Below are 23,629 nucleotides of genomic sequence, written 5' to 3' on the forward strand. Positions count from 1 at the left end.
CGATGGCCTCCAGGTAATAGAGGCCCTTGCCGCCTCGTGCGCGGAAAACCCAGGTAGTCGAACCCTAATAGCGGGGGACCTTAACCTCCCCAACGTTCATTGGAGTGGCCCCACGGCAAGAGGTGGCAAAGCCCAAGAGCTCGCTAATCGTCTCATTCAAAGAGAGGGTTTTACCCAAGTTGTAAACAAGCCCACAAGGGAGGGGAACATCCTTGATGTGTTTCTAGCTAGACCATACAATATGTTCTCGGAAGGAGAGGTAATTCCTGGTATAAGCGACCACTCAGCGGTATGTATCAATATTCAATGGGAATTCCGGGTACCCGAGAATAGGGTAGTAAGAAATTCGGTGTGGAGATACAGCAAAGGAGATAGCAATGGGTTTCGTACCTTGTTGAAGGAACGTTTTCAGGACTGGGCTTGTACAGGGGGAACTGTAAACGACATCTGGAACAGTTTCAAAGACATTGTCAACGAAGGGCTGGAAAAATTCGTTCCAAAAATGACTCTCAAAAGTAACACCGACCCCGAGTACTATAACTGCGCAATAAAAAAACTAAAGAGAAAGGCTAGGAGGAGTCACTCTATGATCAAGTATGGGAACCCATATCTGTGCAAATATAAATCGATAGTAAAAGAACTGAATAGGGAAAAGAGGGTAGCAAAAGAAGAATACTTAGTGAACATTCTCACTAAAAACGATACAAATAAATTTTACAAATACTTAAGAAGACGAAAAAACAGCCAGGTGAAGGTAGGCGTGATCCAAACCCAAGGGGGGGACATTATAACAGATGATGAAGGGAAAGCAAATGAGCTCAACAAGTGGTATGGAAGTGTGTTTAGCAAGGATTTCAGTGGAAACCTCCCCCCACGTGTTTTTCATGGTTGTGAAGGGGAGAACGTATTATGTCCGGGTGAACTAGTCATCACACCTTCAAAGAGTAATATTGTTATTCCTAAGTATATGAAGATCTGTGACCGCGAAGTTATGGACAAAGTAAAAAAGCTTAAAGTCAACAAATCGATTGGCCCTGACAACATCTCTGGAGACGCACTCAAATTAGGGTCAGAGGCAATGATACCATATCTGCGCACCATTTTTAACATTACGTTAAATAATCATCAAATCCCCGATGATTGGAGGAAGGCTTATGTAATACCAATTTTTAAGGGTGGGACCAATAGCAGTGTAGAGAACTATCGCCCGATTAGCCTAACGTCTGTAACCTGTAAACTAATGGAGAAGAAGGTCGCAAAATATCTACGTGACTTCTGGGAGGATAAGGACTGGCTATTTAAATACCAACATGGCTTTCGCAAAGGGTACTCATGCGAAACCCAACTACTTGGACTCTGCCAGGAAATATCAGACTGCTTAGACAAAGGTAAAGAAATAGATGCAGTTATACTCGACTTCTCAAAAGCCTTCGACAGGGTTCCCCATGACAGATTGTTAGATAAAATTGGAAAACTAAATATTGATAAAAGAGTACTACTATGGACGAAGGCCTTCCTACAAGATAGAACCCAGCAGGTTCGTGTTGGGCACAAAATCTCAGAAGAAACCCGCGTCACATCCGGAGTACCTCAGGGTAGCGTGCTTGGTCCTCCTCTGTTTCTTTGTTACGTGAATGACCTTGCGGAATGTGTCAATTCCAAAATACGATTGTTCGCTGATGACTGTATACTCTATAGGGAAATCAGCAGCAGCAGTGATCGCGACGTTCTGCAGGGTGACATAGATAACGTGGCTAATTGGATCAAAATCAACAAAATGGAGATAAACATTGCAAAAACTATCCACATCTCATTCTCCAAAAGGAAGGCAGGTGAGGGAAGGGTATATAAAATAATGGGAGAAACGATTGTAACAAAAGATAATTGTAAATATCTAGGGGTACACCTAAGTAAAGACTTAGGGTGGGGACTTCACACAGATTATGTGGTAGGCAAGGCCTTTAAATCGCTCCACTGGGTCATGCGGAGCCTCAAAGGAAGCACTAAATCAACTAAAGAATTGGCCTACAAAACAATTGTAAGGCCTATTGTCGAATATGCGACCACAGTATGGGATCCCTTTGAAATAGGGCATGTGAAAAAATTAGAAGCAGTGCAAAGGAAGGCTGCCAGGTACGTTTTAGGGCGACATAGGCAGACCGACAGTGTAAGTGACATGCTAGGCTCACTAGGATGGGGGTCACTAAAGAACAGACGGAAGCTGAATAGACTGTGTGCCATTTTTAAAATATTGAAAGCTGACGGAGGCTGGAAAGAACTGAACGAGAGTGTAAATAAGCCATGTTATCTCGGCAGGAATGATCACCCGCTTAAAATCAAATACATGCCCCAAAGGACAAACACCGCCAAGTTTTCGTTCCTAAATATGGGAATCAAAGAGTGGAACCAGCTGCCTGATGAACTCTTTGAGCCCTTACCCAAAAGCATTAAATCATTTAGGCGTGAATGCAAAAGGTATACATGATGGGATTGTTAAATGACACTATTTAATGACGACTATTTAATGACACTGTGATATGTTTTAAGAATGACTACTGTTTGTTATATCATGTCATTGCCACCCGGCTTATCGCCTAACAGCAATGTATCCCAAATAAATAAATAAGTTCCGTTCCGGGGGAAACTTAACTGAGGTATCACTTTTATTTTCCTTTCACTCGGAGGTGAAGAAAAACTGATGCATGCAAGGAAGGCACTTTCACTGAACAGTACGCACGCACTTTTAAATCGCAATGGTTGTCATTGATGCTCGGATAATGAGGTAAACTTGAGTCTGTTGATTCGAGGAATAGAGCGAAGTGTGACCTCGGAGGGTGAGGACGCGTCGCGAGTTGACCCGCCCACTCCATGGCCCTCGCGGATGGACCGAAGGCGCCTGAAGGTGCGTGTGGTACTCGGAAGAGCGGTGACGGAACGATCAAGGAAAGGGTGCGCCTATTCCACTCGCGTCTGATTTCCCTGAGTCAGACGCGCCCTGCTTTAAATATATGGTATTGACAGTATTATAAGTGAAAATGTGTGTACATTGCTGGGTCATGTTGGGAATACGACTCTCTGATCGCTTCGTCGCATTCATGCAGCGACGACCTTCATGTTCATTTATTTGTGGGTTTATTGATGAAACCAACAACCGACTAATTTTATTCAAAAGTAAGTTGATGTGTCAAGATGAGATGTCGATTCATATTATAACTTAAACCGCTGACGTCACAGACATAATAAAACGGGCGTTACTGTCACAATAGCGCATTCCCGGTGTTCATAGAGTCAACACTAGGTCTCTAAGCTAACGCTTTCCAGATAAACACCCGTCTAGATTTTAATTTAATAAAAAATGCAGCTTTAAATTGTTTTTGAGATTTGACTCTTTCAATAATTATGGCCTTGCCGTACATTTTTAATCATGTTACCGCAGGTAATCTACCGGTTAGATTTTGGATGGGCACAAGTTACCAAATGCTACAGCGTTAATATCTTTGCCTGACTAGATACAACCCAGCTTTCCACTCTGCAGCCAAAACCGGCCTCGGTGGCGGTGGGGTAACGTCCTCGCCTACCAACCCAAAGCTCGCGGGTTCGATTCCCGTATAGTTGGATTTACCTCCATCTAGGGCTTGGTTGTATGTGATTGTCTGCAATATAATGTCTGTAAGGTAATAATGGTTAGGTGGAAGAAGGGACTGTTAGTCTCAACCTCGCCCAATTAAGTCGATAAATAAATAAAATAAATAAATAAAACCCTCTTCATCTCTGTGCACTTCCTTCCTCCTTTCATCCCGTCCAACATCCCTATCCTCTTCTTGCCCTTTCCTCGTTTGCCTTACATTCTCCCCTCTATTACAGTCTTCAACATCCCACTGCCGGTCAATACCCCCTTCATCCATTTTTCCTCCCTCCAAAGGATTTCTCCCAACAAACCCCTCTCCTCACCCACGACACCAAGTACTACCTCATTTGTTTTCTTCTCTGTCCATTTCACCTTCTCCATCCTTCTACACACACATATTTCAAAAGCTGCAATCTACCCCTCTTATCATTCTGCTTCAATGACCACATTTCCGCTCCGTACATGACTACGCTACATATCAAAGTTTTGACTAGCGGTTTCCTAGCATCCTTCCTCTATTCTAGATTATCAATTTCCTCTTCCTTGTGAAAGCTGCTTTGCCTAGCGCAATTCTTCTTATTGAGTCCCTCATACTTTGACCACTTTGATCAAAAACAATTCTGAGATAGGTAAACTGTTCCACCTGCTCAATTCTATAAACCTCCGACCTTGGCTGAGACTCCCATTCCCTCAAACCCAGTCCGAGAAACCACCGCCCGCCCGGGAAATATTGAGTCTTACAGTCTTCCTGTAGTACATTTGGGACGCACACCTTCCCACATTCAGCGGTGGGCTACAGCTTCGTTTCCATTCGCCCGTTGCTGCGGGGATTACAGCCAATGAGGCCGCAGATAGGCCCGGGTTCGAATCCCGGCGGCGGCAGATATTTTTCAGCGGTATCCTACTTGAGGTGCTTTGTGGAGAGCGTTTTGAATGAGTACGCCGTCCATCGGATGGGATGTTATACTGCTTGACCCCTTGGCGCCTTTCGTCATTAATAGTAGACTGATGCCGGCGCCGGGTGTCCCTTCACCCCTCATCCTGTCCCGTCCTCCGGCGCAAATGACCTCGGCCGTCGGTCGCCTCCCCTCAGTCATCTACCACTGCCGCTGGCGTGTCCCTCGATGTGATGCCCGTCCGCGTGTGTTGCAGGGCGCGTGGACCTGCCGGACGCCAAGAGCGAGGTCCGCTGGTGGCGTAGCATCCCTTCGTCCGAGGGGGCATCCGACTGGATCGCGGCCGACTCGGCGCCCGCCGCCGCCACCGAGGCGCCATCCGAGCAGGACCCCGGCTCCAGGCACCACCACCACCACCACCAGTACCACCGCGCCAAGCACCACTCCAAGCCGAAGCCCAGGTTCCACCAGGAAGTGGTGCCCAGGTGAGAGGTCACGCCCGCATCGTGTGCGCGCACACCCGGCCAAACACCACGACGGCGCGCGTGGTCAGCCATTCAGGGCGATCGAGTGCCCCGGGTCATCTTCGGGGCATTGTTTGCATCCTCGCAATTACGTCTCCGGGTGGCAGATATCGCATTTTCGTGCACTGTGCTCTGTGTACGCTTGCCATGCTATTGTCTCGAAATGTGCGAAAACGTAAAAGGTTTCGTTGCTTCTGCAGCTATTGGTTCAGGAGTCCATTCGCCTCCTTATTTCTCAATGGGACCAGAATCTGCATCTTGCACACTACAAGCCACGACGAGGGCGTTCGGGAGGGAGCGTTAGGTCAACGGGAAACTGCAGGGAATGGAGAATGAAATGTGCCATTAAGGTTTGGGACTCATAAAACAAGTTTTCTTTTTGTGAAAGCAAAGCGATGAATAACAGCGGCGATAGTTCTACAAAAATACATGTTGATAATATTGTTTTGAAATTGTTAAAAGGAGAAATGTGGAAGGATGGACGTGTGAATGTAATTTTGTCCAACCCAACACTATCACTACGTTTATATCCATTGAAATTTTACTTCAAATAGATGCGATAGAATTACCAGCTACTAAAAACACTCGGGGAGGGGGATCGGAATTGTGCGGTGGCTATCTTACTGGCCTCCCACCCAGAGGGCCCGGGTTCAAATCCCGCCGGTGTTGAATATTTTTCAAGTGGTATCTCGATATTTACTAGAGATGTTCTGTGGAGGGCACTTTGAGTGAGTACGCCGCCCGTCGGATGGGACGTTAAGCTGTGGACCCCTTGGCGCCTTTCGTAAAGAGTAGGCTAATGCCGACGCCGGGTTTCTCTCCACCCTTCATCCTTTCCTGTCCATCCCCTATGGCGCAAATGACCTCAGCTGTCGGTCGCCTCCCCTCAAAACTACTACTAACACTCAGCAAAACTTAGCAAATGTAGTCAAAATGTTGATGAATATATTGTCAATTACCGTTACTTAAAGGGAACTTAGTTAAAGCACCTATCTACGTAATGCGGCGCTTAAATGTTCCCGCTGAAAGATTCTCGTCCTGTGGAGAGGAGAAGCGACGTGCGGTGGGGCACGGGGTGAGGCTCTCAGTCCGACCACTCACGGAGGAGATGACCTCTCCTTCTCTTCCCTCGAGAGTCCTTCCGTGGCGCCCTCGACCCTCTCTCTCTCTTCGGGCGAATAGACCTTATCGAAGGAGCGGGATCGCTTCGATCGAATCGCGAGGGCCATGCACGTGTGTAATCCACGGTCCCCACGATGCGGGAACGTGCAACAGGTGCACCCCCCAACCACTCGCCCTGAAATGACGTCACCTTTTGTTTTCTGTTAGTCTACCAATGTCACATGCCGTGATCTCTTGTGTTACCAGTTGGTAACCGTCCAACATTACATACCATTCTCAAAAAAGCCGTCGTGCTTATTATTGAAAGAATCTTCCGGGGAAAATAGGTACAGTCGCATGGACACACACTATCCACCGTAATATTTCTAAGCCTCACCTATGGCGATGCACAACGTGACGCCGTGCACCGCAATGAACCCACCACATTCCCTATAATTCCCTCCTCGCATCATTTCGCCCGACGTTAGATTTATTGGAAGAGTACTGGGTAAATGCGATTAAAAGATCTAAGAGAAACGTTATCTTTCGCAGGTTAGGCCTCATTTAGAATATGCTGCAAGTATGTCGGATCCCACGAAGTTGGATTGATGGCCGAATCGGATCGCTTGCAGCATAGAGGAACTAGATTTGTAAAATGTTGTTATGATAAACTTAATAGCTTATCCAATAGCTTAATAGAGTTGCTAGGCTGTGAATCTCTTAATGGAGAAAAGGTTAAGCAACATATTGTCTCTTTATTGAGATATTATTTATCGCATTAATTGAGAGTACGTCCCTGTAGCAATGTTGTCGAAAATGCATTATTATTATCCCCATCGTACTACGGTTGGAGGAATCATGCCAAAAAAATTAGAGAGAGCAAACGTAAAATAGATAGATTTTTAGATGTCATTTTTTCCTCGAACGATTTGGGACCAGAATAACGTTGTCCGACCGCGATAGGGGTAAAAATTTTCGGGTCAAAATTAGTCTGGTGTGTCTTCACCTCCTGCCACACACCCTAGCGGTGGCTTGCGGGCTGCTGAAATAGCTACCACCTCCATCTTACTCCGCTTGACTAACGTTCTCTTCTCGTCTTTTTAACATGCCATCGCCGCTCAATACGCCGTGCATCCACCTCGCCCGCCTCCATAGGATTTCCCCCAAAATAATTTTCTTATCCTTCACCGTACTTTGCAATTCTTTGTTTGCTTTTCTTTTGTTTTACCTCTTGCATCATTTTACCCGCCAGCATTTCGAAAGCCTGCCATCTATCCTTTTCCTCCATGACGAGCAGTCGCCCTGCTTCACCGAAAATGTGATGATAGGAGGAATTTCTCCTTTAGATGGACTGGTGATCAGATAGATGCGTAGGGTATCCTGATCGCTTAGTGCCCCATGGATTTAGGTAAGCCTGGGAAACCTCTCGTAAAATTTCATTTCCGGTGGTAGAGCCAACATTTATGATAAAATGGACATTTAAACATTAACCCATCGATACCAGAATGAGGGAATGTATCTGTTTCTCTCTAACGGGGAGCTCAAGCGAAATTGCAAAAATATAAGTTAATAATTTCCTATGGAAAGCGTAGCGATGTGCTGATCTGAAGCTAGAGGTTCGTGCTAGAGGTTAAACGCCAATTGGAATATTCAGAGATCCGGGTGTGGAGGAGAATGGAAAGAGAGAGTGAAAACACGAATATATATATATCCCCTCCCCGGACTACAACCTTGACGTGGTGGAAGGGCTTGTGCGTACCGATGACCCCTGGAGCTGTGCTGGCGGGAGTAACAATAATTGCTCCTGGTAGGGTCACCCATGCCAGATAGGTCGAAGGTTAGGAGCCAGACGAAAGGTAGTCCACGCAGCGTCTGTTCCTCAGTGAGGCGGCTGCAATGGCGTCTGACCCCAGTTGGGCGGCCAGTAAGTGATGGTGTCACGTTAAAAACACTATTGAGGAAGGCAACGGGAAACCACCTCAATTATCATTTCCAAGATATAAATGATGGACAATTCAGAGATTTTGAATCCTGGCAACCACGGGGCTCGGCCCAATCGGCCGTCGGTCGTACCCGGCAACAAGGAGGCAAGGCTTCTGCGGTCATCCCACGAAACCCTTGCAAGGGAAAACCCAGCGGCAGCAGGACAGAAGACGCAGAAGAAGAAGACCAAATTAGTTAGAATAGGAACTTGGAATGTTGGGACAATAATGAGGACAGGGAAATTGGAGAATAATAAGCGAGAGATGGAAAGGGGAAAAATTGATATTTTAGGCCTATGCGAGGAGTGATGGAAGGATAGCGGGGATTACTGGAGTGATCAGTATAGAAAAGAGGAAGGGGAGAGGTGCGCGTGATGCCAGTGCAGTAATGAGATTATTAATCGAGAGGAATATAGAATACAACTAGGAGGTATTTGCCTGTTTCGTAGATTTCGAAAAAGCGTTTGATAGATTGAATTGGGAAAAACTAATGAGTATATTGCAAAAAATAGGAATAGATTGGAGGGAAATGAGGCTAATCCGCAACCTGTAAATGTCTTAGACTGCTTATTTACGGGTGGGGAACGGGGAGTCCGAATGGACAGTGTTAGGACTGCTTATTTACGGGTGGGGAACGGGGAGTCCGAATGGACAGTGTTAGGAAGAGGTGTAAGGCAGGGTTACCCATCATCACCATTGCTGTTCAACCTGTATGCAGAGGAAATGATTAAAGAGCAAGGCTGCAAGCATTGCTGAGTGAATTGGAAATTCAGTGTGACAGGTATGGGATGAGAATCAATATTAGTTAAATAAAGGTTATGCGATTTTCTAGAATGAAATGGCTAAGCTAAAAATTAAAATAGGAGGGCAAAAACTAGAGCAGGTAGAACAGTTTACGTATCTCGGAAGTGTTTTGGACCAACACGGTCAAAGTAATTGGGACGTAAGGAGAAGAATTGCGCTAGGCAAAGAGGCTTTCACAAGGAGGAGGGAGTTGATGACAGGGACGTTGAGTAAGGATATTAAGAAAAGACTCGTAAAAACTTTGATATGGAGCGTAGCTATTTACGGCGCGGAAACGTGGTCATTGAAGCTGGTGGACAGACTTAGACTGAAGGATTTTGAAATGTGGGTGTTGAGAAGATTAGAGAATATGAAATGGACCGAGAATAAAACAAATGAGGAAGTACTTGGTATGGTGGGCGAAGAGAGGGGTTTGTTGGGAGAAATCCTATGGAAGCAGGAAAAGTGGATGAAGGGGTCACAAAATGTTTTATTTAGTTATTTAGTAGCTGTGTCCATCCAAAAACCTACCTCATATATATGTGTGTGTGTATATATATATATATATATATATATATATATATATATATATATATATATATGGATTTTCATAAAAAGTGTCAGTTTCATGATGATGGTGACTTTAATAAAGAGAATTGTGAAAATGTTGAGTTGGCAAGGCAGCGGCCGCGGCCAATGTAATTAATTTTCCCTGGCGTCGACAACCTTTGACGGCCTAAACCCCGATATGTCCTCGTGACAACGGTGGAGATGCCCCCCCCCCCGTCGGTCGCCTTCCCGTGTCGTCAATGTGAGTCTGTCGCCCGGCGTGGACTGATGTCTTGGTAAGAGGCGTCGTCGGCCGGTGGTGTCTCCTCCCTCCCCGCGGAGTTGGCTCCGCCACACGTGAGCGTCGAGGTGATCGGGTCATCCGGCGACCCTTCCAAGGTCGACATCTACGTGGCCGATGTTGGGTAGCCGGGGTAATAGTAAGCGACGATGACCTTGATTTTGAATTTCGTTGAAATGGGCCACTGATAGAAATTTCAAGAGGATAAATATTTTTTTGCTCTTCAATTTATTTTAATTATTAGTTTAACTTATTCTAAGTTTAAATTTAATTTCGTTGAATTCTTCCTCGAACGAACGACACGATTTTACTAATTACTCGTTTGTCGTTCGCAATTCCGCGTCTGCGAAGTCTTTGCTGGGGTATATCTCATAGGTGTACAAATGCATCATCTGGGATAATATTATTTGGACTAATAATGCGTTAATCATGCTCGTCCAGATGATGCTTGGCGCGGGGTGGGCCTCTGGATGCCACCCCTATTCTTCATTGTTGTTGGTCGATATGTCAATTGTGGCCCACCTCGTAATGGTGCTCATTCTACTAGATTATCAACCTTGACGTTTGCAGCGTATGCAACGCCAAACAGTATCATCCTCAGCGGAATATCGAGGAGTTACACCGTTGGCCATGTCGCGTCGTCATGAATTCAACGGTGGACGTTCCTGTGAGGGGGAAATTCATGAAGTGTGATTTTAGGAAATAACCTTTTTTATTTTGACAGAAATTTTATTTCTCGCTGTTAATAGGGAGGTGGTCCGGGCTTTCTAACGAGTATTTATTCGTTGTCGTACTTGTATTAGTTCACGGAAATTCAATTTTTCGATGATGAGATTTCAAAATCGTGGGTGAGGTTAACATTGACGCCATTTTGAGAGTTTGTGAGAGTAATTGGCTATTCTTTTTTTCGAAGCCGAGGCATATTTCTTTCTTTTTCATCATTCGTAGTCTTCGAAATGCTATCGCGGACCGCCGACGGCCGAGGCGGCCGTCTTGACGCCGCGGGCCCAATATGAAAGTCCGATGGGAGGGGGGTGGCAGGGCGTCGAAGGTGTCGGTGAAGAGGACCGGAAGTGAAGATTTGTGGATTAGATTGGTGAAAACTGTAATATATAGCATGTATTTGTTAAACTCTGGTCGTATTTGCAAGAGGATATAAGCGTAGGATGGCGTTTTTTTGGGATGTGAGCGCGGAGGAGATTGAGACGAGTGTAAAGAATGGAGGAATAGAAAATATAAATTGTTAACCGTTGCAAAAAGGAAATGGGATCGTTGGGTGATATTCAATGAATGCTGGAAGATTTGATGCGAGAGATTGTCCATCATGAGTGGAGTGTTGGGCACTTAAAAGGAGGAGAATCTAATGAGGTGGGGTGGTGGGAGGAAAAGCGAACATTTTCCTGGACGGAATGAAGAATGCGGAGCTGAAGAAAGGCCCTTGGGTGTGGAGGAGGTCCACGGCGGTTAGTGACTGCATCCCCCCCCTTTAACCGGTGGACTACTCATTGTGATATTCCAGAGGGGATATGGCAGCTATTCCCCCGCCCCCTCACCCTCCCCTTAATCTCCAGTCCCCCCTCTTCCACCCCCCCAGAGGCCTCTCGCGATCAATACAGGGACACCCTTTCGGCTGGTGACCGTCTCTCCCGACCCCCAGTCCAATCTCCGCCGGGCGATGTCTCTTCGCCGTGGGCTGAATAGGGTGGGCTCTTAAAAATCAATTGAAAATCTGGATTACTATCGACTTGAGCAGCCCGGCGGTCGGTGTGGGACGGTGAGACATCGTTGCTCTTCTAACCTTCGCAGAACACGAAAATTAATGCTAAGGGTGAGTCAGAATGGACTCCCTGATTAAACGGGTAAATTGTAAAAAAACAATCAAGATACTTAAAATAAGTTTTCATTTCTGAAAAATTCATCTAATGCTTTTTTTCATTATGCTTTGAAAATTATTTCATCCAGGTGACGACCTTAGTTAGCGAGGCATAAGTTGAGTCATTCAAAAGAGTTTTCGAAAACTCTTCACTGCATATCTTGCGTTATTACAGCGATGATATCTTTAATTGCCTCCTTGAGAGCTTCCAAGGTCCTCGGTCGAACTTTGTAAACCTCAGCTTTGCGATATCCCCAAAGATAAAAATCACATGGGCTCAATTCCGGGGGAGCGAGGGGGCGATGGAACATCCCCTCGCTAGATCAGGTGGCCGGGAAATTGTTCCTGCAGGATTTGGGATGAACGATGGGCGGTATGAGCCGTGGCACCATCCTGTTGAAACCAAAAGGCTTCTGGGTCATATTCCTCACCAAACTCTTCCATTTTGGGGAGTAAAGAGTCTCCAGCATCTCACAATAGCGCACATAGTTCACAGTAACAGTTACCTCGAGATTCAAAAAATTAAGGCCCAATAATGCCTATGGAGGACCCAGCGCACCAAACTATCACTTTAGGGCTATGAAGAGGCCTTGGGTGTAGCTCGTGACGGTTGCCAGTCGCCCAGTAACACAACTTTTGCTTATTTACTGAGCCGGAGAGGTGAATATGCTCTTCATCGCCAGACTAAAGCGCCCTCTGCGTTGCCACGACACTATCATTGTTCTTAAAGAACGTTTCTACGACAAAGCCTCGATGCTCAACAGACCACTGTATAGTAACTGCTAAAAATGGCGTTTTTTATAGGTCACGCCACTACTCACATTCCACTAATTTACCTGCGCGCTGTTCAGTGATTTTTTTAAACTAGGGAGTCCAATCTGACTCGCCCTGCACAAACACTATCTGTTAAAAGTGAACCGATCTTCATATTCACAATTTACAATCCCCCCCTTCATCCCGCGCCTGATATCTATCGCCGCCCCCCCCCCCCACCCTTCACTTACGGTGGAGATAGTTAACCCTGAGTAAATATGTCAAGATACGGCTGGTAAAAACTTCAATATGGAGCACAGTGCCTTATGGTTCTGAATCATCGCGTTTTTGGAGCAATGGTGTGAGCGCAGGTCTGGACTTGGGGTATGTGGGTGTAGAGAATGCTGGAGAAAGTGTTTGAGGGAGGGAGAGAGGCAATTGGAGTGTGTCGAAGGGAGGAGAGAGCAAGCGAACAGCTGTGGGTGAACTCGGGAGAAGGCAGAGAAAGTGGAAGGGGGGCCGCATTACATTGGCGGCTGTCGATCGATGCAATGATGTCTTTCATTGGGTGGAAGCATCTTGCCAATCGTAGGGTTTACCATGCATTGTAATATGATTGCCTCCCCAATCGATTTATTTATTCACGCCTTCCCCATGGACTAAAACAGGGACGTGGTGGAAGGATTTGTGCTTAGTGATGACCCCTAGAGCTGTGCGGGCGGGCGCGATGATATTTGCTCCTGGTAGGGTCACCCATGCCACCGGATTGGTCGAAGGGTAGAGGCCAGAAGAAAGGTGGACCGCGCAGCGTCCGATCGTCAGTGGGGCGGCCATTGAGTGATAGCGACTCGTTGAAAACACTGTCGAGGAAGGCAACGAGAAAACACCCGGGGTCATAGGGGGGGATCGGGATAGTGCGGTGGCTATTGTACTGGCCTCCCACACAGAGGACTCGCGTTCGAATCCTGGAGGGGGCCTGAATGCCTGAAGACGGCAGATACTTAAAAGTGGTATCCCGATCCCTGCTTGAAATGTTTCGTGGAGAGCACTTAGGGTGAGTACGCTGTCCTTCGGATGGGACGTTAAACTGTGTGACCCCTTGGCGCCTTTCGTAATAAGAGTAGGCTGATGCCTACTCTTGCCGACGCCGGGTTTCCCTCAACACTTCCTCCTTTCCCATCCATCGCAAATGAGCTCAGCTGTTGGTCGCCTTCCCTAAATACTATTACTAATACTACTACTCAAGGCAGTGAATTGTAAATGAATTTGAAAGCATATTAGAAGCACCTACGTGCCTCAGTAGTTTTGAGTCCAGGAGGTTCTTGTATTCATGCAACCTGTGGCTTCAAATTTCCAACACGGAGGTATGGCGCAATTGGTCGCTTCCCCTAAAACTCGTACCACTGGGTCGTAGGGATTACTGATTGAGAGTTTTTTTCATTTCTCTGTCTTACCTGGAGTTCCTTGGTGAGATAGAAGTAATATGTTAATCGGCAATGGAATCAGTAAGTCCGCGCAAGTTCATCAGGTTTGGCGCCGTGATTTGCGCCGAAGGGAGGCGAGGCAGCGCTGAATGGTGGACAGCGAGCGGAAAGGGAGGGAAGGAGGGGGCCGCTGGGGGGCGTGACCGACCCGCGCAATTGCCTTGCTTCCCGGGAAAGGCCTTCCCCTCCGACGACCGCCGTTCCTCGGCGGGAATGCCTCCCTTCGCACGACTGGCCGATTCGCCGAAACCGGGGAAGGAAGTGAACGTTTGGAAGTGTCGTCAACCAAAATGCGGCGCAATAGACTAAAGTGAATATCGCGAGAAATAACGAAACTGCGTCAAGAAAAATTGTTGGCATCTTGAATGGAGACGGAAGACCCAAGCGATAATCCAACTCCCAAACGTTGAATCGCAACTTTGGCAAGGTTTCCAACTTGGGTCAAAGAATCGTTGTTGAAAGTAATTACTATTTAGCCCCACATAAGCAACGTGAAAATGTCGCGAGGGTACTAGAGTGAAGGCGCCAAAGGGTTTGCCTTCATCATGAAATTGCGAGATAATATGGCGATTGGAGGGATGGCTATAATAAATCGCTATATTTTAGAGGTGTCCCTAAACACCATTGTAATTTGAAAATAACAGACTCAGACCATCATGTATTACATCAGTTTCCTGATGCTCTATGGGTACATGTTGTCTATATTAATGTTCTGATTAGCTGAATTCATTCAATGGCATTATATTCTTGTATTGAAGAAATTTTATCGAGTTGGATTTTGAAGTAGTGATTTTTCATAGGCCGGTGAAAGTGCGCCCAAGTTGTTTCAGGTGAAAAAGGGTTGTTGCGACCATGGCATCAGCTATATTTGGCCGTCTAGTGCAAGATTCTTGAACGGAATTTGGAGAAAAATTTAAGTGTGGCTGATGAAGGGGTTACGAAAATTCAATCAGGGGAAAATTAAAAATAATAATGCCCTTCAAAAAATATAAATCGATGAAGTCAATTAAGTTTTTGCATTAATGCTGTTATATTGGTGCGGTTATCACTTAATGTTTGCACCAATGGCAGCCATGGACCAATAGAGATCCAATTGGGGAATAAAAGGCAGAAGGAAGTGGGAGAAGGTGAACACAGAGAGAGAGAGATAAGGAAGATATTTGAGAAATAGCAATGGTCTAGGGCACATGTTGGGAAAATCAGTGCAAGGATCTGAAGAAATTACAGGAAAGAGTAGAAGCACTCTACATATATTTAGGTAATAGAATTATTATTGTTCTGCTACGACCAGTTTTGATGCTTGGGTGACATTATCAGGTATGCAGTCTGCCTTGGGGCGAAAGCCAGTGGTAGTGGAATAAAGTTTAGTGCAAAAAATTACAAAGTTTACCTATTCGGTGATCATAAACTCTCGGAAAGTAGAGCCTCAAACCATTGGATCAAATGGTAGCATTTTCTTTAAAATATTTTTTGGGAAAAACTGTTGAAGCTTGCAGCTTCTCACTCTCTCTGGAAACTTGCACCACTCGTGTACCTGGAAGTCTCAGTGAGCATATTGTCTCCTATTAATCTTTTTATGTTGCCACATTTACTTAACCATTGAGAATTGACTCTAGTCACACATCTTGTTAGACGTTTGTCTCTTATTGATCTTAACGTTGGCCAGTGCAGTGTGCAATCATTTTAAAGTTTCTCCAATGCCACTCCTTCGCTCCCCCACAGTGCATCTCTCTGCCACCCGTGCTTCACTTTTGTTGAGCTTTTTGAGCAGTCCGTTTTAACGCTCCTCTTCTCTTGTTTCCAGGGAGGATGGCCAAATACTTGGCGCCTACCTCTTGATCCGGGACATTCAGAGTGAGGACTATGGTGAATATAGCTGCTCTGTCCAGAATACAGGTGGTGAAAACGCGCTGCGCATGTCGTCATGGCTTCGGGAACGTGAAGATGGTGAGTAACTCTTTCGTTGTTGACCCATGCTAACTGAGCTGAGAAAACGCAAGCCAATAAGTTCTATCACTCCTGGTCAGTTGATGCAGCATTTAGTACGGATTTAGCTCCATGGCAAATCAACCAATTCAACTTAATTATGATACGCTTTCACCTTGGTGATAATTTATCTTTTTCACTTATTCATGACGCCTTTGCATTCACGTTACTGTTGGTAATTTCTTCTGCATGCTTGATGCCATTATTAGGTGGTTAGAATATTATTTTAGTGTCTTGCTTAAAAACATTATGGCTTATTATTTTGTATGTATAAGTTCTAGCAAAGTTCTCAGGTTTTTTTCCTTCTTTAAAACCTGCCCGTACATTCCATATTCCATCTATAAACACTTCACATTTGCCATTTTATCGCAGCCATTTCCATATCAGTCACTGTTACTGCAGTATGTAGTCATCGGGTGTTACAGGAGGTTTTGAATATGTGCCAAAGCAATCTATAATATATGCACACAGAGAACCCTCGCTAATCCAGGAACTCAATCTCAATATTCAGTGTTTTCCTTGTTTATCGGTTCTTGGTTTCTTCAGCATTGCAGCCGTCACACTATGTATTCTTGCAGTACTCTGGTGGTTTTCAACTGTTGTCTCTATCTTTGGTAATTCCAAAGAAGGTATCTTTTACTTTGGCCATGAGTGTCTTGAAGAGTCCACTGTGTACATTGTCCACTTCTTGTGCCTTGTTGTTGATCAGTTCTTTCATGGCTCTGTCAAATTCAAATCTCAGTATTTTAGGGCCCTGTTAGCCTTCTTCTAGTAAGTTTTCATCATTAATCAGGTCTCTTTTAAGCAGTATGGGCCTTAATGTTCCAATGCATCACTTCTCAATGTATTCTCTTCTATTTGTGTCTTGCCATCAGCACCTCAGACATTATGGGATTTTGTTTTTCTTTAATGCACAATTTTTTTATATCTACTAGGGTGGTACAATAAATCCTTAGAAAATCCAAGAGATGGCGCTCATAGTATCGAAAATAATTTTTTTCCATTAAATGACACTCCTAACTAGTCAGCTGTTAAAGCTTCAGCTGTATCCATCATATAGTTTCATTGTTGTCATCGATTGAAGTAAACAACTTTTTAATTTGTATATAAAAATGGATAAAAATGAGTTTCTAGCAATGATTAAACAATTGTATTTGAAAGGGTTGACGTTGAAAGAAATCAAAGCTGAGTTGGACAAAGTTCATGGCTCATACGCTCTTGTGTTTGCAACTGTTTACAATTGGGTGAATGAGTTTAAACGTGGTCGCACATCCACAAAAAATGAATGCAGATCTGGACACCCTGTGGAAGTGTCTACCCCGAAATGATTAACAAAATCCATAATATGATTTTGAGTGATCGACGACTCAAAGTGCGTGAAATATTAGAAGCAAAAGGCCTATCACAAGGTACAGTAGCTTCAATTTTGCACAAAAAATCTCGGCAAGATGGGTGCTGCGTTTACTCACAGCAGAGAATAAATGCAATCGTTTGGTCGACTCTGAGGTTGTTTTGGTGCTTTTCCATCTCAATCCTGATGAGTTTCTGCGTCGATATAACTTTTGATGTAACATGGATACACTCGGAGACAAAGCAACAGTCAAAACTTTGGATTTTTGAAGGCAATCGGGCTTCAAAGAAGGCGGAGACGGCCAAGTCAGCCAGTAAGGTCATGGCCACGGTCTTGCTTGCGGAATCATCTGCATTGAATACTTGAAAAAGGGACCAACGATAACAGAAGAGTCTTGTGCATCATTATTGGAATGGCTGAGCAAAGAAATCAAGGAGAAAAGCATCCTCATCTGAAAAAGAAACAGATTCTCTTTCATCAAGACAATGCACGGGTGCACACCTGTGCAGTCGCAATGGCCAAAATTATGGAATTGAAGTTCCAATTATTAGAATATCCACCGTATTCACCAGATTTGACCCCCAGTGACTATTTCTTATTTCCAGACTTGAAGAAATGGCTAATGGCAGTACCCCCCAAACCCTTGTGGCAGCTTGCGGGGTACCGTGTACATGCAGATAAAATATGTGGAGGACTGTGCCTTTATTTAGACTGTGTTTGTTGCTCCCTTAGGTAGGCATTACACTATCAACAATCTTTCTTCCAGGCTTGTTTAATGGCTTGTGTTCTCTTAATCTATTCCCATGTATCTCACAGACATTCTTCCAGGCTGTGAAAAATTGTCCTTTTATTCAAATGTATCTCCAATTACTCTCACATTGCATTCATTCTTCCCAATTTTTGTACCATGTGCCACTGCTTTCATTTTGGTCAAATTTCCTCTCTGTTCCCTCCTTGCCATTACATCCGTAAAGCCATCCGGTGCCCCTTGCCGATTTTCAAGGTCACTGTCTAGCACTGTTGCATCGCTGACTCAGAGAAGATAGAGAAAATAAACATATCCTCTCCTTGCGCTTTCCTTGCCTTTGAATCCATCTCTCACGCGGTAATTCATGAAAGGGTCAACTGCCATTGTGATGCTCGTGACTTGCGATATTAGGCTGCCTTTTTTATGCCTTAATTAATTGCAAACTGGTCACTTAAGGTCTCAACCCTATAAGCCTTGTCTTAATAATTTATTATATTATTCACCAGCTGTTCATTAATTCCATATTTTCTACAACTCTAGTAGATTAAAACTCATAGATGTTGATATATATTTGTCAAATGTTACTCTTCTGCTAGTAGAATAATGTCTTATACAATGAAATATTGCAGTTATTCCAGAACCAAATTCAAAATTCTCCGTAAGGAATTCACTGAAAAAATAATATCCTTTTTGGTGCATCTTGAGGTGCCTTCCCAACTCTTGCCCAATAAGTCTTCATTTGAAAAATGTGATTCCATTTCTACCATCTAGAAATGTGTGCTCTTACAATTACACTCCTTATAGCTCATAATAACATGAAAGAATTTATTTATATAATGAGGTCCTCCAAGAGCCGGTTTTGTCTCAAGAGGATATTAACTGGCAACCTATTACTGCTGTTTCGTAGTCATATCATTATTTAGTTGTACATTTTTAAGTGAAAAACAAATAGAGAATATATAACAACTTTTAAAATATATATATGCAACTCCCAATGCTCCTTGATGGGAGCACCTCTGCATGGAACAACCTTTGAAGTATAATTTAAATAATCCAGTTGTTTTTTCTTCCTTATTGATGTGATTGTATAATATGAGGAAATATGGTCGTAAACAATGAATGTTGAAAATAACGAGAAAGTCAGTAAATAATGTCAAACATATTAAACCAAGTAACAACAAAAAATTGCTAAATATTACTATTTTAAAATAAATTTCAGTGTTTATTGTATTAAAACAAAAATATACTAAATTAAAAACGTACTAATGCGAAAGAAAAAGCTGTAAAAACTGTATTAAGCATATCACTGCAACCCAAAGTAAAATCACAGATTGCCAAGCAGGAAGGGAATCGTGTGTGGCCATTCCTGGAGAAAGCTGCTGCTAACAGAAGTCACAATGGTATTTTAATCTCCAAGTGTGAATTATTTAAAGTGATTAGTTATTCCAAAGAAACTGCGGGATTGATTAGTTATTCTTAAATATCAACTCTTAAAGCGGTGGAATGATTTATTTTAAAATACAGAGAATAAGACAATTTAGTTGATGCAATGGAAAATGAAGTGAGTGTGTATCATTTTAAAAATCAAAGTCAAAACAAGGTCCCTGTGGTCTAAACATTTTGTTGATAATAAATTGCTAACCTAAAAGTTCACTTTGTTTAACAATATTTCCAAAGAGAAGTTTATCTATAAGTCAGATGTAACATATGAGATGAATTTCACATTGTAAGATCTTGTAAAAAAAATCTTGAAGCTTGATATTAGTAGGATGGATGGAAATAAGGATAAATTATATGTTAAGGGCAAATTAAAGTGGCATTTATGGTATCTGATATTATTTTTAATTCTCCACAAATAGAGCTGACAGCATTTAAGAGAGCTCAGATTCTCTCCAAAGACTTTTCCTTGAATGTGCAGAGGCATTGTGGTCATTCCGTGTCTTCCGTCTGGTGCCAATCCCATGTTGCCCCGACCCCTCATGATTTTGACTCTTTCTCCAGAAGTGCCGGAGGTGGTGGAAAAGGAAATGGTCCAGCCCCCCAGACTGGACAATTCCTTGATCATCTATGCCATCGTAGGAGCATTGTGTACCATGCTCATGTTCTTGATGATCATGGTGATGATGGCTTGGAGAGCAAAAGTTTACCGTCTCCTGAAGAAATTTTGCAAAAAGAAGGAAGATGTTGGTAAGTGGAAAGACTTGTTGTTTCTTTTAATTTGAGACAGGTTATTTTATAATTTGGATTCAAAAGTAGGATGCTGAACCACTGATTTGTATTTCCATAAAATGTTTCAGAGCTTGGTTCCAAGGCTTTGTGGTTGATGAAATTTAAGATAATATACTCTTTTTTAATAGCAAGCCACTGAGTTTCAATATTTTATTGAAAGTAATACCTATAAAAAATTCCCAAATAACTCCCTGGGGGTGTTGCACTTCTGGTCATGCATTTTCTTTCTCCCATTAAACTTGGGAGTGAAAAAATCAATGTGCATGCGCTCCTAAATGTCCTAAGTGAGAGGAGTATGCTAAAAACTGGACAATAAAATACTGGAGGAATGGGATTTCTGTTTCAGCATATATGATTGTTTTTTAATCGAGAAAATAAGAGATAGCTACAGGGTTTGTCCGGAAAATAAGTGTACTGACTCCTGGGCTGGGCGCGCCGCTCCAGGTCAGCTCTGTTAACGCGAACCTCCACGCTCGACCCACGTCACGGAACGCGATGCGGAAGTTTTTGGAGCAGTGTTATTCCATCAAATTTGCGGTAAAGCTTGGGAAATCATCTACCGAAACTGTCGGTATGATTAACCAGGCTTACGGGGAGTCAGCCATGTCCAGAAACATGATCTTTCGGTGGCACAAGATGTTCGTGGAGGGCAGAGAAGAGGTCGACGATGAGTCTTCGAGAGGTTCCCGATGATGCCTTCGCGGGAGCGTTCCAGGAATGGGAACGCCGCTGGAACAAGTGTATCGACTCACAAGGGTCCTATTTTGAGGAATATTAGCTTAAGATATGTAAAAGTGTAATAAATTTTTTTTCCTGAGCTCAGTACACTTATTTTCCGGACGAACCCTGTATGTGTAATACCATTTTTTTTCTGGGACAGCATCATGGTGTGAGTGATTCATGATGAGAAATAGTCTTAGCATGCATGTCATGAGTTTCTTTTCTGGTTTTGCCCAGTTTCATGCAAAGTTTGATGTCGTAGCACTGTTCCGATTACTGGTTCATGACAGAGCGTAACAAGATCATGTAGTAGAGGTTAAGCAAATGAACTAGCCACACTCTGCAAAGGCTGGGAGCCAACTTCCACCGGTCACCTGCCTTTCCTGAGACTCCCCTCCCTCGAATCTAGCCGGAGAAACTGCTGCACATTCATCCGTTTATCTGGGAGAAAATAAGTCATATTACTTTTGGGATAGACCTTGTAGCTCTTGTATATTGCAGTGTAATGCCCCAGTGTAATTCCTCCTTATCTGTGTGCATGGAACTCGTGTAATAATTGGTGACATCTGTGACCGTGAATGATGGCTACAATGCTACTCTGCTAAATAATAATGTTTCTCATTGCTGTCTATTTTAGATGGGAAGGAGTATGGCATATGTGTCTTCTATGAAGGCAAGGGAAGAACGTTCAGCTCAGGCGCCAACCTGGAGACGTCGAAGTGCATGGTACTCTCTTCAATAATGCCGGCATTTGAATCACACCATGGCAGTGGATACCAGTGCTTCAGTCAGCCGCCTCCGTGTGTGGACCATCTGCCCCTCAAGGGTGAGCATGTGGCCCTTGGTTCACGCCTTCCTTGTTGCCGTTGGCACTCCTGTGCCCGTCCGTAGGTGTGCCGCTGGGTGGTATCTCTTCGTCATCCGGGATAAGGGGATCCCATCATGGGGCATGCTTTCGAAAGAGGAAATGCAAAGAGCTCATCTTTGAAGTATTCCATGCAATATTTTAATTGAACTATGACTGGTTTGACTTTTGTAACCCAATGACTATTTTCAACTTATTTTTAATTCTAAAGATAGATTTAATAATTTGGACAGAACTTGTATCTGTTAAAATGTTCCTTGAAATTGTAATTATTGACATGTTGGCCTGACTGGCTGGAAATTTAGCGCTAGAATGGTAGTGAATATTTTTTGAAGAGACTCATTCCACTTTTTCAGCCCTTTTTTTGGAATTATTTGAGAAAGGCAACAGCCTAGAGTTTTTATATGTTTTGAAATTTTTACAGGTGTAAAATATTTTGATAAGTTTATTCCAAAGCATAATTTCCCTCTAAATCCTCATCACTTCATATACTGTACCTTTACGACATTATTTTCCTTACCCCTCCCTCTCTCCTTTCAACTTCTCGCTTCAGTTTTTCCCTCTTCTGGACCCTTCAAGTCAAACCTCCCTCCCGACCACCCGTCCCTGGGATTCAGATGTGAAGGATTCACCGAGGCTCTGATTAGCCCTCGATGGTGATGTGAGGATGTCTAGGCAGTTCTAGTTACTATTGAAATATTGTGTGGAATACCATAAAGTTATTTCTTTTTGTCGTGCCGTGAGTCTATTGTCCATGCCTGTGATAAATATGAAGGTTGGCCGGGTGCCGGTGGAGAGCAATTTTGTTATATCACATGATGTGGTACATTTAAATTTAGACCCTCTTCCATCTAATGATTTCACTATTAGGAAATAGGTCTTGAACGTGGGTCACGTGAGGGAATCACTTGGGAGGTTATTTGCAGTACCTTGAGGGCCAAATGTGGCAGAGCAAAGCTTTTCTTCCTGTGGCGTGTCTCTGGATGGGGAAGACTGAGGTGAGCATGGGGCGTGATGAAATGTTCCCATTTTGTCGGGAAACTAACTTGCACTCTCTGCAAGATTTATACCTGGGGAACTCTTCTAAGTGCAATAATAGGACTGTCGACACCAGAAAAAATATCACTTGCTGTATCTGTTTGGACATAAGCCGACCCCAGATTTAAGCTGACCAAGACTTCCCAAATAACCGGCTTCAACCATTTTGTTGATATCTTGTTTTGTTGATTAGTTACAGCCATTTATGTGAAGGGATGTTCGGGAGTGTGGCGAAAAATCTGATCTTAGAAAATGAGCTCTTTGAAGGAGCAGTGCTGTTCTGTGGAATTCTGTGTGGATCTCTGCAAATCCCTCGCAGAAACATGTGTGTTAATAAATGGTTTAATGAGGATGCTCTGAATCATGCTGAGTGTAATGAGTGGTTTACCGGTTCAAAAAGGAGCGGCAATCGGTGGAAGACGATGAGCATTCTGGAAGACCATCGACGTTGATTCAGGGCCCCCACTTCAAGAAAATGAGTGATCTCATTTTTGCTAATTCCTGCTAAGGGGACCCTGACCAATGATTTCTTAGGCTAGTATTTTTCTGAAATGAAACTTTTTTGAGAGTTGAAACTTCATCGTCGTCTCGCTCAAAAAAAGCTCATCAAATGAAATTAAAGCCATAGACTATGCTCATTTGTTTTTTCGATGTGAATGTATTCTAAGTTCATCCCACCAGGTCCGACTGTTAATCAGGCGTTCCCTTCGGAGGTTTTAAAAAGATAGCATGGCGGTGTGCAACAAAAGTCTGTTCCATTTGTTGGGGACGGAAGGACTGGTTTTTCCACCATGACAATGCACCGGCTCATGCAGCCA

General features: G+C 43.8%; 1 protein-coding gene across 2 annotated transcripts in view; it reads left to right on the forward strand.

Moving 5' to 3' along the window:
* LOC139689860 (uncharacterized) overlaps nucleotides 1-23,629 on the forward strand; it is a 119,259-nt gene that overhangs the window by 88,666 nt on the left and 6,964 nt on the right. For both annotated transcript variants that reach the window (XM_071586956.1, XM_071586957.1), the window contains exons 4-7: nucleotides 4,781-5,009; nucleotides 15,679-15,821; nucleotides 19,961-20,146; nucleotides 21,546-21,734. In XM_071586956.1, the coding sequence (XP_071443057.1) occupies nucleotides 4,781-5,009; nucleotides 15,679-15,821; nucleotides 19,961-20,146; nucleotides 21,546-21,734 (747 nt within the window). The remainder of the gene's footprint in view (nucleotides 1-4,780; nucleotides 5,010-15,678; nucleotides 15,822-19,960; nucleotides 20,147-21,545; nucleotides 21,735-23,629) is intronic.

Source organism: Hetaerina americana, unplaced genomic scaffold (assembly GCF_022747635.1).
Source record: "Hetaerina americana unplaced genomic scaffold, ioHetAmer1.1.p SCAF_28, whole genome shotgun sequence".
In the NCBI taxonomy this organism is placed as follows: Eukaryota; Metazoa; Arthropoda; class Insecta; order Odonata; family Calopterygidae; genus Hetaerina; species Hetaerina americana.